The 18038-nt window shown below is 38.9% G+C and overlaps 1 protein-coding gene across 1 annotated transcript in view; it reads right to left on the bottom strand.

Moving 5' to 3' along the window:
- LOC128636748 (nicotinamide N-methyltransferase-like) overlaps positions 1–18037 on the bottom strand; it is a 45467-nt gene extending 27430 nt beyond the window's left edge. Inside the window, exon 1 of the mRNA XM_053689730.1 lies at positions 17859–18037. Coding sequence (XP_053545705.1) covers positions 17859–18037 — 179 coding nt within the window. The remainder of the gene's footprint in view (positions 1–17858) is intronic.
- Between the last annotated feature and the right edge of the window lies 1 nt (position 18038).

Raw genomic sequence — 18038 nt, 5'->3', positions numbered from 1 at the left:
AGATTCTCAAGTATATAACTCTGTTTATTTACTTCAGATGTATTCATTTAATTATGTTTAATGTATCTATTATTATAATTTTGAATATATTTTATTATCTCTATCTTGATAGAATGATAATTTTTTTGATTTCTGGTGATGTAGATCAGTTGGTGAATGTCCTGACTATAAATATTGTTCTAGATCCATGGGTCTCAGATTCATATTCCGGCACGGTCATTACAGCCCTTTGGCCTTTTGAGGTCAATTTATTGTATGCCATTTATTTGGTAATAATAACAGTTTTTTTCAGATGCCAATCTGGTTAATCCTGGGTGTAAGCATTGGAAAAGCATTTTGTATTCATTTGGGAGAAATACGCTATATATTTACTAGTTATTAGACTGCATGAAGGTGCGGTTCTCTATCCAGTCATTCTGGTGGGGGCAGATTGAATTGTTTTTGGATCAGTCCAAAATCTATATTTTTTTCTTAGGGTTTGAATAGATTTTAGAATGAGACCTTCTATGGGAAGAATCTTCTTTCTCAGTACACTCTATGATTTATTTTCAGGAGTGATTATTCCAGTTCCTTTTGCAGGAACAGGGTTTGGGTTTCTATTCATTTCCATTCTTTGTCCCAAAGAAGAAGGGTTTATTCTGCTCATTTTTTGGATCTGAAGACGTTTTATTGTTTTGTTAGAGTTTCAACTTTTATGTTGGCAATTATAAGGACTATTATGCCTTTTTGTTAAGGTCATTTCATGTCCACTCATTTTTCAGGATGTGAGTCCTCATATTACATGTTCATTCAGTCCACTTGTGGATTCTTAGATTTTATTTTTTAGATAAGCTTTACCAATTTGTCACTTTTCATAGGCTCCCGGTGCCCTTCTTCTGTCTTCAGGCAGTAAGGCAGAGCTTTCCAAACTTTTCATGTTGGTGACACACTTTTTAGACCTACATCATTTCGCGACACAGTAATTAATTCAGTTGTACTAGCAAAAAGGAGGTTAAACTAACTTGTTTTAAAATATACGGACACATACATAAATTATATAATAATATGTATTTACAAGTAACAGTATGTAAGTATGTGCAAGAATTAAAAAAAAGTTTAATAACACCAATAGCTACTTACTATTTTAATGGGATTTATGAGGTTGATGGGATGAACACAATTTCTGAATATTTGCTGGAATATTAGATAAAGATACTCACATTTCATCATCAAGCATTTTTATGCTTCCACTTCCTATTCATATATCAAGAGCAGGAACAGCAATGCACTACTGGGAGCTAGCTGCAAAAAAACCCTCTGACTTCAGCTCAGCGTTTAAACCCCCGCCCTCAGAGCTCTGTGAGCCCTACTGACTACTGCCCGCACTGCAAACACACTGCTGTCCCACTCACTGACTACACATGCAGTCACAAGCCAATTAAGGAATAAGGAGACTACACGTGCAGTCAGGAGCCAATGTGCAGCCAAAGCCACCAATGGGAATAGTTTCAGTTCCCACTGAGCTGCGCCAATTGGTTAAGATCTGTGACCCACTAGGTATCAATCGTGTCAACCATGTGATATGCATAGCAGGCCGGCGGAAAGTCAGAAACCAAAAAAAAAATTGAAAACAAAATTAAATTTAAAAAATATTGTGTTGAAGCAGGGACACACCTACACACTGCTGCCGACACACTAGTGTGTCCCGACACACAGGAAAGCACTGCAGTAAGGTATGGTGGTGCTTACTTATTTGGATGTTTTTTTGGTATTAGCTTAATCTTTTCTTTTATTAAGATGGGCAGATAGCTCAGCATACTAATGTACTGTGCCTGAGCCCTGTAGCAACCTGAGGGTTGCAGATTAGATTCCTGGCGAGGTCCATTCAGTCTTTCATTCTTCCAAGGTCAATTAATTGAGCAGTGTTTTAAGTCCCTTTTGGGTAATTAGATGAGCTTACAAGTACCCAATAGTGATGTCGCGAATAGTTTGCCGGCGAATAGTTCCCGGCGAACATTGCATGTTCGCGTTCGCAGCTGTGGGCAAACATATGTGATGTTCGGTCCGCCCCCTATTCGTCATCATTGAGTAAACTTTGACCCTGTACCTCACAGTCAGCAGACACATTCCAGCCAATCAGCAGCAGACACTCCCTCCCAGACCCTCCCACCTCCTGGACAGCATCCATTTTAGATTAATTCGGAAGCTGCATTCTTAGTGAGAGGAGGGACAGTGTAGCTGCTGCTGATTTAATAGGGAAATCGATAGCTAGACTAGTGTATTCAGTGTCCACTACAGTCCTGAAGGACTCATCTGATCTCTGCTGTAAGGACAGCACCCCCAAAAGCCCTTTTTAGGGCTAGAACATCAGTCTGCTTTTTTTTTTCCTGTGTAATCTAACTGCTGTTGCCTGCCTGCCAGCGTGTGTGCCAGGCCCACTTGCCCAGTGCCACCACTCATATCTGGTGTAACAGTAGTGTACATTTAAAAAAAACAACACTTTTTTGACTGTGAAATAATAGCAGTCAGTTTCCTTCAGCTGCCAGTACCCAAGATGGCCCCCAATAGGGTAGATGGGGAGGGTTAGAGAGCTGTTTTGGGGGGGATCAGGGAGGTTGGGGGCTAAGTGGGGATTCTACACCACAGCATATGTAAATATGAAAAAAAAAAAATCTTTTATTTTAGTACTGGCAGACTTTCTGCCAGTACTTAAGATGGCGGGGACAATTGTGGGGTGGGGGAAGGAAGGGAGCTGTTTGGGAGGGATCAGGGGGTCTGATGTGTCAGGTGGGAGGCTGATCTCTACACTAAAGCTAAAATTAACCCTGCAAGCTCCCTACAAACTATCTAATTAACCCCTTCACTGCTAGCCATAATACACTTGTGATGCGCAGCAGCATTTAGCGGCCTTCTAATTACCAGAAAGCAAAGCCAAAGTTATATATGTCTGCTATTTCTGAACAAAGGGGATCCCAGAGAAGTATTTACAACCATTTGTGCCATAATTGCACAAGCTGTTTGTAAATGATTTCAGTGAGAAACCTAAAATTGTGAAAAATGTAATGTTTATTTTAATTTGATCGCATTTGGCGGTAAAATGGTGGCATGAAATATACCAAAATGGGCCTAGATCAATACTTTGGGTTGTCTACTACACTACACTAAAGCTAAAATTAACCCTAAAAGCTCCCTACAAGCTCCCTAATTAACCCCTGCACTGCTGGGCATAATACACGTGTGGTGCGCAGCGGCATTTAGCGGCCTTCTAATTACCAAAAAGCAATACCAAAGCCATATATGTCTGCTATTTCTGAACAAAGGGGATCCCAGAGAAGCATTTACAACCATTTGTGCCATAATTGCACAAGCTGTTTGTAAATGATTTCAGTGAGAAACCTAAAATTGTGAAAAATTTAATGTTTATTTTAATTTGATCGCATTTGACGGTAAAATGGTGGCATGAAATATACCAAAATGGGCCTAGATCAATACTTTGGGTTGTCTTCTATACTACACTAAAGCTAAAATTAACCCTAAAAGCTCCCTACAAGCTCCCTAATTTACCCCTGCACTGCTGGGCATAATACACGTGTGGTGCGCAGCGGCATTTAGCGGCCTTCAAAAAGCAATGCCAAAGCCATATATGTCTGCTATTTTTGAACAAAGGGGATCCCATAGAAGAATTTACAACCATTTATGCCATAATTGCACAAGCTGTTTGTAAATAATTTCAGTGAGAAACCGAAAGTTTGTGAAACAATTTGTGAAAAAGTAAACGATTTTTTGTATTTGATTGCATTTAGTGTTGGGGCAAGGGTCCATCTGACATCTGATACCTGGTCTGCAAAGCATGATCAGGGCAGGTATATCACCTGATACACTACCTGATCGATACAACATCATACCTGATGTTTTAAAGCACGTTATTCCAAACAATTTAGGAATGTTAGGTGATTTATGCCCTTTATGGATTAAAACCAGACTCTTCATCAACTATGTAATTTTCCATGGGAGTTTTGCCATGGATCCCCCTCCGGCATGCCACAGTCCAGGTGTTAGTCCCCTTGAAACAACTTTTCCATCACTATTGTGGCCAGAAAGAGTCCCTGTGGGTTTTAAAATTCGCCTGCCTATTGAAGTCTATGGAGGTTCGCCCGGTTCGCCGGTTCGCGAACATTTGCGGAAGTTCGCGTTCGCTGTCCGCGAATGCAAAATTTTAGTTCCGCAACATCACTAGTACCCAATACACACTTATGAAAGAGCAGTATTCATATATGTGGATCTTTCTTTTTTGGAATCTCTTATGAATCAACTATGTTTTGTTTCTTCAGAACATAGTTGGAGGATTTAATTTACCTAAGAGTTTTGTGATTCCTCAGACAAGGGTCACTTGTATTTGGCATTAGACTGTTTTACTTACAATCTGTTTCATTTCTTTCAGTGACTATGTGCATGAAAGTTTTAGGTCTCATAACTGCAGCATCGGGCGTGGTTCCCTTTGCTCGTTTTTCTTCTGAGATCTCTTTTTGCTTTGCATACTGAATCTCTGATACAGGGTTTGTTTTCAGATTTCACAGTTGATATTTTTAAATCCTAACACTCTTATCTCTCAGTTTTTGATGATTAGTTTATCATCGTTTTATTAAGGGGGCCTCTTTTTGTTTGTCCTTCCTGGACTGTAGTATTCTTAATGGATGCAAGTCTTGCAGGTTGGGGAGCTGTCTGAGGGTCTTTGACAGCACAAGGAGTTTAGAAACTTCAAGAGGCGAGGTTTCCAATCGATATTTGAACTCCATGATTTTCAGAGCTCTTTCAGGCTTAGCTTCTTTTAAGAGAGATTTTTTTCTTTCAGACAGACAATGTCACAATTGTGGCATATGTCAATCATTTAATAGGGACTCACAGTTCCTTAGCATTTAAGAACTATCTTGGATACGTTCTTAGGTGGTTATCCTCTCCTGTCTAATCTTTATGATTTATATCTCAGGTTTAGACATTTGGGAGATAGATTATCTCAACCATATGGGAGATTGGTACTTCTATACAGATGTGTTCTATCAATTTCCCAGGTAACTATTCAGGTCTAGGGATTCTCAGGTGGAAATGGTGGATACTTTAGCAGTGTCTTGGTTTTTGCAACCTGGCTACATCCTTCCGCCTCTGTTTTTTCTTCCAAAGGTGTTCTTCAAGATCATTTTGGAATAGTCTCATATGTGTCTGATAGCATCAGCATGGCCTTTTAGGTTTGATATGTGGATCTTGTTCGGATGTCCAGTTGCCATCCTTGGCCATATTTTCTTTGGCTAGCCCTCTTGTTTTATGGGCTATTTTTTCCATCAGGATTTCAAATTACTAATTTGAAGGTATGGAACCTGTTTAGTGTTTAGTCATAGAGGTTTCTGTGACTCAGTTTTTTTATCACTATGTTGCAGGCTTATAAGTCTGTTTTAAAGAACATTTATTATAAGGTTTGATAAATCTATATTTTATGATGTTCTCATAAATTCTCGTGGCATTCTCTTAGAATACCTAGAATTTTACAGTTTTTTTCAGAATGGCTTGATTTACGATTTGTCTATAAGTATTTTTTAGAGACACATCTTTGCCTTTTCTTCCTGATATTTACTGTTTTGTTCAGACTTTGGTTCATATCAAGTCTGTTATTTTATCAATTTCTCCTCCTTGGAGTCTTGAGTTGTTTTCAGTCAAATTGTGGATCTTTGGGGTTTCCCAGAGCTGGATCTTATGGCTTCTCATTTGAACAACAAACTTCTCAGGTACTTTGCGAGATCCAGGGACACTCAGGAAGAGTTTGTGAATGCTCTAGTAGCTCATTAGTGATTTCACATTGCTTATCTGTTTCCCCCTCTGGTTCTTCTTCCCAGGTTGATATCTAAGGCTAGAGAAATCACCAGTAATCCTGATTGCCCCAGTTTGGCCTCACAAGATTTTGTATGCAGATCTGGTTCAGATGTACAGTTGTCCTCCTTAGCCTCTTATGCCTCATCCAGACCTTCTGTCTCAAGGTCCATTTTCCATATGGACCTAAAATCTCTAAGCTTGATGGCATGGAGATTTGATGGTTAGTTCTTAAGCATAGAGGTTTCTCATATTCTGTGATTTAAATTTTAATTAAGGCTTATAAGCCAGTGACTAGGAAGATTTATCATAAGGTCTGGAAGGCTTTCATTGTTTAGTGTATATATCATGACTTTTCCTGGCAGTCTTTTAAAATTCATAGACCTAGATTTGGAGTTTGGCGTTAGCCGTGAAAACCAGCGTTAGAGGCTCCTAACGCTGGTTTTAGGCTACCGCCGGTATTTAGAGTCGTGTAGGTAAGGGTCTAACGCTCACTTTTCAGCCGCGACTTTTCCATACCGCAGATCCCCCTACGCCATTTGCGTATCCTATCTTTTCAATGGGATCTTCCTAACTCCGGTATTTAGAGTCGTTTCTGCAGTGAGCGTTAGAGCTCTAACGACAAAACTCCAGCCGCAGAAAAAAGTCAGTAGTTAAGAGCTTTCTGGCTAACGCCGGTTTGTAAAGCTCTTAACTACTGTACCCTAAAGTACACTAACACCCATAAACTACCTATGTACCCCTAAACCGAGCTCCCCCCACATCGCCGCCACTCGATTAAAAATTTTAACCCCTAATCTGCCGACCGCCACCTACGTTATACTTATGTACCCCTAATCTGCTGCCCCTAACCCCGCCGACCCCTATATTACATTTATTAACCCCTAATCTGCCCCCCACAACATCGCCGCCAGCTACTTAAAATAATTAACCCCTAATCTTCCGACCGCAAAGCGCCGCCACCTACGTTATCCCTATGTACCCCTAATCTGCTGCCCCTAACACCGCCGACCCCTATGTTATATTTATTAACCCCTAATCTGCCCCCCTCAACGTCGCCGACACCTGCCTACACTTATTAACCCCTAATCTGCCGAGCGGACCTGAGCGCTACTATAATAAAGTTATTAAGCCCTAATCCGCCTCACTAACCCTATAATAAATAGTATTAACCCCTAATCTGCCCTCCCTAACATCGCCGACACTTAACTTCAATTATTAACCCCTAATCTTCCGATCGGAGCTCACCGCTATTCTAATAAATGTATTAACCCCTAAAGCTAAGTCTAACCCTAACACTAACACCCCCCTAACTTAAATATAATTTTAATCTAACGAAATAAATTAACTCTTATTAAATAAATTATTCCTATTTAAAGCTAAATACTTACCTGTAAAATAAACCCTAATATAGCTACAATATAAATTATAATTATATTATAGCTATTTTAGGATTAATATTTATTTTACAGGCAACTTTGTAATTATTTTAACCAGGTACAATAGCTATTTAATAGTTAAGAACTATTTAATAGTTACCTAGTTAAAATATTTACAAAATTACCTGTAAAATAAATCCTAACCTAAGATATAATTAAACCTAACACTACCCTATCAATAAAATAATTAAATAAACTACCTACAATTACCTACAATTAACCTAACACTACACTATCAATAAATTAAATAAACACAATTGCTACAAATAAATACAATTAAATAAACTAACTAAAGTACAAAAAATAAAAAAGAACTAAGTTACAGAAAATAAAAAAATATTTACAAACATAAGAAAAATATTACAACAATTTTAAACTAATTACACCTACTCTAAGCCCCCTAATAAAATAACAAAGCCCCCCAAAATAAAAAATTCCCTACCCTATTCTAAATTAAAAAAGTTACAAGCTCTTTTACCTTACCAGCCCTGAACAGGGCCCTTTGCGGGGCATGCCCCAAGAAGTTCAGCTCTTTTGCCTGTAAAAAAAAACATACAATACCCCCCCCCCAACATTACAACCCACCACCCACATACCCCTAATCTAACCCAAACCCCCCTTAAATAAACCTAACACTAAGCCCCTGAAGATCTTCCTACCTTGTCTTCACCATCCAGGTATCACCGATCGGTCCTGGCTCCGATATCTTCATCCAACCCAAGCGGGGGCTAGACATCCACTGAAGAAGTCCAGAAGAGGGTCCAAAGTCTTCCTCCTATCCGGCAAGAAGAGGACATCCGGACCGGCAAACATCTTCTCTAAGCGGCATCTTCTATCTTCTTCCATCCGGAGCGAAGCGGCAGGATCCTGAAGACCTCCAGCGCGGAACATCCATCCGGCCCGACGACTGATCGACGAATGACTGTTCCTTTAAGGGACGTCATCCAAGATGGCGTCCCTCGAATTCCGATTGGCTGATAGGATTCTATCAGCCAATCGGAATTAAGGTATGAATTTTCTGATTGGCTGATGGAATCAGCCAATCAGAATCAAGTTCAATCCGATTGGCTGATCCAATCAGCCAATCAGATTGAGCTCGCATTCTATTGGCTGTTCCGATCAGCCAATAGAATGCGAGCTCAATCTGATTGGCTGATTGGATCAGCCAATCGGATTGAACTAGATTCTGATTGGCTGATTCCATCAGCCAATCAGAAAATTCATACCTTAATTCCGATTGGCTGATAGAATCCTATCAGCCAATCGGAATTCGAGGGACGCCATCTTGGATGACGTCCCTTAAAGGAACAGTCATTCGTCGATCAGTCGTCGGGCCGGATGGATGTTCCGCGCTGGAGGTCTTCAGGATCCTGCCGCTTCGCTCCGGATGGAAGAAGATAGAAGATGCCGCTTGGAGAAGATGTTTGCCGGTCCGGATGTCCTCTTCTTGCCGGATAGGAGGAAGACTTTGGACCCTCTTCTGGACTTCTTCAGTGGATGTCTAGCCCCCGCTTGGGTTGGATGAAGATATCGGAGCCAGGACCGATCGGTGATACCTGGATGGTGAAGACAAGGTAGGAAGATCTTCAGGGGATTAGTGTTAGGTTTATTTAAGGGGGGTTTGGGTTAGATTAGGGGTATGTGGGTGGTGGGTTGTAATGTTGGGGGGGGGGTATTGTATGTTTTTTTTGACAGGCAAAAGAGCTGAACTTCTTGGGGCATGCCCCGCAAAGGGCCCTGTTCAGGGCTGGTAAGGTAAAAGAGCTTGTAACTTTTTTAATTTAGAATAGGGTAGGGAATTTTTTTATTTTGGGGGGCTTTGTTATTTTATTAGGGGGCTTAGAGTAGGTGTAATTAGTTTAAAATTGTTGTAATATTTTTCTTATGTTTGTAAATATTTTTTTATTTTCTGTAACTTAGTTCTTTTTTATTTTTTGTACTTTAGCTAGTTTATTTAATTGTATTTATTTGTAGCAATTGTGTTTATTTAATTTATTGATAGTGTAGTGTTAGGTTAATTGTAGGTAATTGTAGGTATTTTATTTAATTATTTTATTGATAGGGTAGTGTTAGGTTTAATTATATCTTAGGTTAGGATTTATTTTACAGGTAATTTTGTTATTATTTTAACTAGGTAGCTATTAAATAGTTCTTAACTATTTAATAGCTATTGTACCTGGTTAAAATAATTACAAAGTTACCTGTAAAATAAATATTAATCCTAAAATAGCTATAATATAATTATAATTTATATTGTAGCTATATTAGGATTTATTTTACAGGTAAGTATTTAGCTTTAAATAGGAATAATTTATTTAATAAGAGTTAATTTATTTCGTTAGATAAACATTATATTTAACTTAGGGGGGTGTTAGTGTTAGGGTTAGACTTAGCTTTAGGGGTTAATACATTTATTAGAATAGCGGTGAGCTCCGGTCGGCAGATTAGGGGTTAATAATTGAAGTTAGGTGTCGGCGATGTTAGGGAGGGCAGATTAGGGGTTAATACTATTTATGATAGGGTTAGTGAGGCGGATTAGGGGTTAATAACTTTATTATAGTAGCGCTCAGGTCCGCTCGGCAGATTAGGGGTTAATAAGTGTAGGCAGGTGTCGGCGACGTTGTGGGGGGCAGGTTAGGGGTTAATAAATATAATATAGGGGTCGGCGATGTTAGGGCAGCAGATTAGGGGTACATAGGGATAACGTAGGTTGCGGCGGTTTACGGAGCGGCAGATTAGGGGTTTAAAAAAATATGCAGGGGTCAGCGATAGCGGGGGCGGCAGATTAGGGGTTAATAAGTGTAAGGTTAGGGGTGTTTAGACTCGGGGTACATGTTAGAGTGTTAGGTGCAGACGTAGGAAGTGTTTCCCCATAGGAAACAATGGGGCTGCGTTAGGAGCTGAACGCGGCTTTTTTGCAGGTGTTAGGTTTTTTTTCAGCTCAAACAGCCCCATTGTTTCCTATGGGGGAATCGTGCACGAGCACGTTTTTGAGGCTGGCCGCGTCCGTAAGCAACTCTGGTATCGAGAGTTGCATTTGCGGTAAAAATGCTCTACGCTCCTTTTTTGGAGCCTAACGCAGCATTTTTTTGAACTCTCGATACCAGAGTTAATTTTATGGTGCGGCCAGAAAAAAACCCGCGGAGCGTTAACAGCCCTTTTACCGCCAAACTCCAAATCTAGGCCCTAGAATTTTGCAGTTCTTACAGGATGGTTTGGAAAAGGGCCTACCTGCCAGTTCTCCGAAAGGGCAGATTTCTGTTCTTTCAGTTTTGTTTCATAGGAAGATTTCTAATCTTCCTGACATTCATGGTTTTGTTTAAGCTTTGGCATGCATTAAGCCTGTGTTTAAGCCAATTTCTCATCTCTGCAGTCTTAACTTGGTGCTAAAGGTTTTGTAGGCTTCTCCTTTTGAGCCTATGCATGAAGTGGATATTAAGCTTCTTTCTTGGCAATGTCTTCTGCTAGAAGAGTTTCTGATTTATCTGCTCTTTCTAGAGACCTTTCTTTTCTTAACTTTCATCAGGATAAGGCCGCCTTAAGGACTAAATTGCAAGGACTAAGTTGTAAAAGCATTGTAGTATTAAATGAATGCTACTTAGGATTTTAGACAAACTTCTAGTTTGTTTGTTAACTGTTCTCATTCTAGAAAAGGACAGACCGTTTCTGCTGTTTGTTTGGCCTTTTAGTTTAAACATTTTATTTATAAGGCTTACTTGGAGGTGGGTCAGCCTCCACCGAAACAGACTTCTTTGGCTTTCAAGAATGAGGGGGATATCTTTCAAAGCGTCAATCTTGGTGCATTTGCCGGCATCAATATGCTTGCCAGACATCACTGACACGGTTCCACATATGATGCCCTGATTTATTAAAAAAAAAACATAAAAAACACGCCCGTCAAGTATGCCGTGATGAGCATCGGACTGTTGTTAACTAACAGTCATCGATGTCGCGGTTATTCCGTTTTTTCCCAACTTTAATTATACCTTCATTTCATTTCTGTCCATGAACAAGCACATTTCTCTAAAGCTAATCTTTTATTTTTCATCTGTTAATGTCCAATAAATAGCTACATTTATACCTCAACAAACAATATCTCATAGAAAGTTATTTTCATAAATTGTTATACAAAAAAATCTGTTATATGATACTTTCACATAAATTAATGTGTATTTGTATTTCTAGAAGTCATGATATGCTTTTATCTCATGTTTTTTTTTTTTTATAAATGATTATTAATGTTAGAATTTGTACATATATCTATGCACATACTTGTGTATATATATATATATATATATGTATATATATATATATATATATATATATATATATATATATATATATATATATATATGCGTGTGTTGTCAGAAATATTTTGCAAACATATTTACATGTCCCAACATTCCTATTTTTCTTCTAAACAATGTTGTCTTTCATATCTCTGTGTTTATTTATACCACTGTATGTATATAGTGTAAATTTATTATTATTCAGAGCAGGACTAATTGCGAATATAACGTAATCAGGGTATCATATGTATTTATTTGCAATCAATGGATATTTAAAGAGTTGGGCCAGTTTTCTCTCTGTACCTGTGTAACCCCTCCTGATTGCAATCTAGTTTTAAAAACCACCCCTACACAGATGTTACAAAATAGGCTGGCATATAAGATGACATTTCTTTCTGAAAAAGAAATTCAAGAGAAGGAAGAAATACACAGAAAATAGCATGACAGTAAAGAGGTGATTTTCATTTCTGCTTCATCTGATTCATGACAGTTTAATGTTAGGTGGGCTATCCATTTGAGCTATCAGCTTAAGATTATATTGAATCAAACATCAATTCGAATTTTAAAATCATTGTCTAAAATATTACACTGTGTGTCCTAATGTCAGCATCAATGTTTATCTTTAATACTAATTTCACATATACATACTTTCAAAGTATAATACACAATGTAACAAATGGCACTTACAAGTTCTAATGAGTGATCAATGACACAAGTATCAAGCAATTTGATTCGTTAGTGATAGTTTATAATGTGTATTTGAATTAGATTGGTTTATGTCATAAATCATGTGATTATGCATATTCCAATCAAAAGTGGTTGAAAAATTCACTAGTGTGTGGGTTGTTTAGGAGTTTGCGTCATAATTGGTACAAAAAGTGTTGCGTCAAATTTGGTGCGAAGTGGAGAGTGGGACTTGAATAAACATGATGCAAATAGATTTAAGGAAGGAAGTTAGCTATATTATGTTGTGGATTTATTTCATTTTTATCTCTTTATCTATTAGTGCAACAAGTTAGGGGCAAAACTTTGCACCAAATTTGTAGAAATAATATTGTCCCCTTGCTTTGTAATGAGAGACAAAGTTGTAACATAATCCATAAGTAGTAATGTATTTTTCATTTTCATCCCTATAGCTACTATCCCTATAGCTACTAGTGCACCAAATGTGTAGCAATAATATTGTTTGATTTATAAAGGGTATACAATTTTAATAGAGTTTATAATTTACTTTTATTATGTAATATACTTCATTCTCTTGCAGCATCAACAATTTCAGACTCCTATTGATTTCTATGGCTTCCGAGACCTCAAGGGTGGCGGATTAAAAACTAGGTACGCTTCATCGGAATAGACACGAGTGTACCTGTTAAATCTTTGATAAATTGGGAAAAGGGTCAAATAGAGTTGAATGTAAATTCGAAACATTTGTAATGACGCAAGCATCGATCTGCGTTGGATTGAGATCGCAGGAGCGTATATTACGCCACAAATTTCAACATTTGATGATCTTGGTGCTTTGATAACTGTGGCGGAACAATCTCGCAACAAATACAATGTGGGATTCAAGCGTATTTTCAGTTGATAAATATCCCCCTGAGGCTTCAGTTTACTACATTAAGCTGTCAAGGCAGCTACTTTGACTTCTTTGCATACTTTTACTAAATTCTACCATTTTTATGTTTTTGCTTCTTCTGAGGCAGCCTTTGGTATGTCCTCCCGGCAGTTGTCTCAGCTTGATTTATTTTTGCCTGCTGATTCAATTTTAAGTGCATTAAAAATGTGTTTTTACATCCCACCCTCTGGCCTCTAGTTATCAAGCCGTCTACTTTCTAGCATTCGCCGGCTCCAATATGCTCGCCTAACATCGCCGTCGCGGACCTGAATACGTTTGCCAAATTTATCAAGAAAGCTGTCAAAAAGCCGCTCACCAAGTACGGTGCGATGAGTTAACTGACAGTCATCGATCTCACTGCTCATCGGCTTTTTTACAGCTTTCTTGCTACCCTGTCACTAAGCACCCACACTATACTATACTGTTTTACCCCCTATACCACCACTACCGGAGCCCCCCACAACTAAATAAAGTTATTAACTCCTAAACCACCGCTCCCGAACCCCGCCGCAACTATAATAAATATATGAACCACTAAACCTCCGCTCCTGGACTTCGTCGTAACTATAATAAATATATGAACCCCTAAACTGCCGCAGCCACCTACATTATACCTATTAACCCCTAATCTTCCACCCCCTATACCGCCGCCACCTACATAAAGTTATTAACCCCTATCCTGCCGATCCCGGACCCCGCCGCAACTAAATAAAATGTTTAACCCCTAAACCATCGCTCCCGGAGCCCCCCGCCACTTACATTACATTTATTAACCCCTAATCTGCCCCCCCTACACCGCCACCACCTAAATTATATCTATTAACCCCTAAACCTAAGTCTAAGTCTAACCCTAACACCCCCCTAACTTAAATATTATTTAAAGAAATCTAAGTAAATATTCCTTTAATTAAATAAATTATTCCTATTTAAAACTAAATACTTACCTATAAAATAAACCCTGAGATAGCTACAATATAACTAATAGTTACATTGTAGCTATTTTAGGGTTTATTTTTATTTTACAGGTAACTTTGTATTTATTTTAACTAGGTAGAATAGCTATTAAATAGTTATTAACTATTTATAGCTACCTAGTTAAAATAAATACAAATATACCTGTAAAATAAATCCTAACTTAAGTTACAATTACACCTAACACTATACTACCATTAAATAAATTAAATTAATTAAATACAATTACCTACAATTAAAAAAAATAACTAAAATAACTAAAGTACAAAAAAAGAAACTCTAAATTACAGAAAATAAAATAAAATTACAAGAAGTTTAAACTAATTACACCTAATCTAAGCCCCCTAATAAAATAAAAAATCCCCCCAAAATAATAAAATTCCCTACCCTATACTAAATTACAAATAGCCCTTAAAAGGGCTTTTTGCGGGGCATCAGCTCTTTTACCTGTAAAAAAAGAAATACACCCCCTCAACATTAAAACCCACCACCCACACCCAATCTTACTCTAAAACCCACCCAAACCCCCCTTAAAAAAACCTAACACTACCCCATTGAAGATCACCCTACCTAGAGCCGTCTTCACCCAGCCGGGCCTAAGTCCTCAACGAATCCGGGCGAAGTGGTCGTCCAGATGGGCAGAAGTCTTCATCCAATCCGGCCAGAAGAGGTCCTCCAGATGGGCAGTAGTCTTCATCCAAGCGGCATCTTCTATCTTCATCCATCCGGTGAGGAGCGGCACCATCTTGAAGACATCTGACGCGGAGCAGCCATCGATCCCGACGACTAAACGAAGAATGACGGTTCCTTTAAATGACGTCATCCAAGATGGCGTCCCTTGAATTCCGATTGGCTGATAGGAGTCTATCAGCCAATTAGAATTAAGGTAGGAAAAATCTGATTGGCTGATGAAATCAGACAATCGGATTGACCTTGCATTCTATTGGCTGTTCCAATCAGCCAATAGAATGCAAGGTCAATCCGATTGTCTGATTGGATCAACCAATCGGATTGAACATCAATCCGATTGGCTGATTTCATCAGCCAATCGGATTTTTCCTACCTTAATTCTTATTGGACGATAGAATCCTATCAGCTAATTGGAATTCAAGGGACGCCGTCGTCAGGATCGATGGATGCTCAGCGTCGGATGTCATAAAGATGGTGCCGCTCCTCGCCGGATGGATGAAGATAGAAGATGCCGCTTGGATGAAGACTACTGCCCATCTGGAGGACCTCTTCTGGCCGGATTGGATGAAGACTTCTGCCCATCTGGACGACCACTTCACCCGGATTTGTTGAGGACTTAGGCCCGGCTGGGTGAAGATGGCTCAAGGTAGGGTGATCTTCAATGGGATAGTGTTAGGTTCTTTTAAGGGGGGTTTGGGTGGGTTTTAGAGTAAGGTTGGGTGTGGGTGGTGGGTTTTAATGTTGGGGGGTGTATTTCTTTTTTTACAGGTAAAAGAGCTGATAACTTTGGGGCAATGCCCCGCAAAAAGCCCTTCTAAGGGCTATTTGTAATTTAGTATAGTGGTAGGGAATTTTATTATTTTTGGGGGATTTTTTTTTATCAGGGGGCTTAGATTAGGTGTAATTAGTTTAAACTTCTTGTAATTTTATTTTATTTTCTGTAATTTAGAGGGTTTTTTTGTACTTTAGTTAATTTTAGTTATTTTTATTTAATTGTAGGTAATTGTATTTATTTATTTAATTTATTTATTTAATGGTAGCATAGTGTTAGGTGTAATTGTAACTTAGGTTAGGTTTTATTTTACAGGTATATTTGTAATTATTTTAACTAGGTAGCTATTAAATATTTAATAACTATTTAATAACTATTTTACCTAGTTAAAATAAATACAAAGTTACCTGTAAAATAAAAATAAATCCTAAGGTAGCTACAATGTAACTATTAGTTATATTGTGGCTATCTTAGGGTTTATTTTATAGGTAAGTATTTAGTTTTAAATAGGAATAATTTATTTAATTATAGGAATATTTATTTAGATTTCTTTAAATAATATTTAAGTTAGGGGGGTGTTAGGGTTAGGGTTAGACTTAGGTTTAGGGTTTAATAGATAATGTAGGTGGCAGCGGTGTAGGAGGGGGCAGATTAGGGGTTAATAAATGTAATGTAGGTGGTGGTGGGCTCCGGGAGCGACGGTTTAGGGGTTAAAAAATTAATTTATTTGCGGCAGGGTCCGGGAGCGGCGGTTTAGGGGTTAATAAATGTATCTAGTTGAGGGGGGCTCCGGGAGCGGCGGTTTAGGGGTTCATATATTTATTATAGTAATAAATGTAATGTAGGTGGCGGCGGTGTAGGGGAAGGCAGATTAGGGGTGTTTAGAATCGGGGTACATGTTAGGGTGTTAGGTGCAGACATTTCCCATAGAAATCAATGGGATATCGGGCAGCAGCGAACATGAGCTTTCGCTGCTGTCAGACTGCCATTGATTCCTATGGGATCCGCCGCCTCCAGGGCGGCAGATTGAAAACCAGGTACGCTGGCCCGGAATAGTGGCGAGCGTACCTGGTTGTAGTTTGATAACTTCCAAAAGTAGTCAGATTGTGCCGAACTTGCGTTCAGAACATCTGTAGTGATGTAACCATCGATCTGTGTTGGACTGAGTCGGGCGGATCGTATGTTACGTCACTAGATTCTACTTTTGCCGGTCTGAAGGGCTTGATATTTATGGCGAATCAGCCTCGCCACAAATACGCTGCGGAATTTCAGTGTATTTGTGGTTGACAGCCTCTGTGTCTCATTATTCGTGGACCCAACAGCTTGGGTATTAGTTCCCAGTAGTAAAGAATCATGGACTCTCACCACCTTTATGAAAGAAAACATAATTTATGCTCACCTGATAAATTAATTTCTTTCATGGTGGTGAGAGTCCACATTTGCACATATTTTTTCCCCTGCTTCTTTTATTTTTTGCTCTTATTACTTTCCCTACCTCATTTTGGTTGGCTGTATGTTAGACTGAGGTACCTGTAAGGTGGGAGGGGTTTTATGGAGCTCTTGGTAGGAAAGAGTAATTCCCATGAAAGAAATTAAATGTAAGCATAAATGATATATTGGCCTCTATTTAACAAAGGTCTTGCGGACCTGATCCGACAGTGCGGATCAGATCCACACGACCTTGCTGAATGCGGAGAGCAATACACTCTCCGTATTCAGCATTGCATCAGCAGCTCACAAGAGCTGCTGGTGCAACGCCGCCCCCTGCTGACTCGCGGCCAATCAGCCGCCAGCAGGGAGGTGTCAATCAACCCAATCATACTCGATCGGGTTGAATTCTGGAGATGTCTGTCCGCCTGCTCAGAGCGGACAGTGTCATGGAGCAGCAGTCTTTGTGACCGCTGCTTCACAACTGCTGTTTCTGGCGAGCCTGCAGGCTCACCAGAAACACGGGGCATCAAGCTCCATTCAGAGCTTGATAGATAGGCCTCTTTGTCTCAAATAGATTATTAGCTAATTAGTGTTTAGAGTCAGAAACTCCTGGGAAGCTGACTAAAGTCATCAGAACACAATATGATCATGATACTAAAATGAACGAGCATGAGAAATCTGCTGTATCTATTTTTTATAGTTGCTATATTATAAATAGCCATATAGGATCCTGCTTTAAATCAGGGTGTCAGATGAATGTAAAATCTTGTGAACAGCTGGTCTGCAACTTGAATATTGAAAATATACCTTACCCTTTGCCTTCCAGTTCTGCAATAAACTTGAATGTGTGAGACCAATCAAAAGTGTCGTCATGAGTATTTTTCCATTTCTCCAGTTCTTCTATGCAAACGTCATTAAATTCCAACACAGTGATGTCATTAAAGAACTCAGAGATTGGAATAAGGGTAAAAATACAACTGCCTATTTGCATG

The sequence above is a fragment of the Bombina bombina genome, chromosome 7, assembly GCF_027579735.1.
Source record: "Bombina bombina isolate aBomBom1 chromosome 7, aBomBom1.pri, whole genome shotgun sequence".
Lineage (NCBI taxonomy): Eukaryota > Metazoa > Chordata > Amphibia > Anura > Bombinatoridae > Bombina > Bombina bombina.
This window is presented reverse-complemented; position numbering and strand designations above follow the sequence as displayed.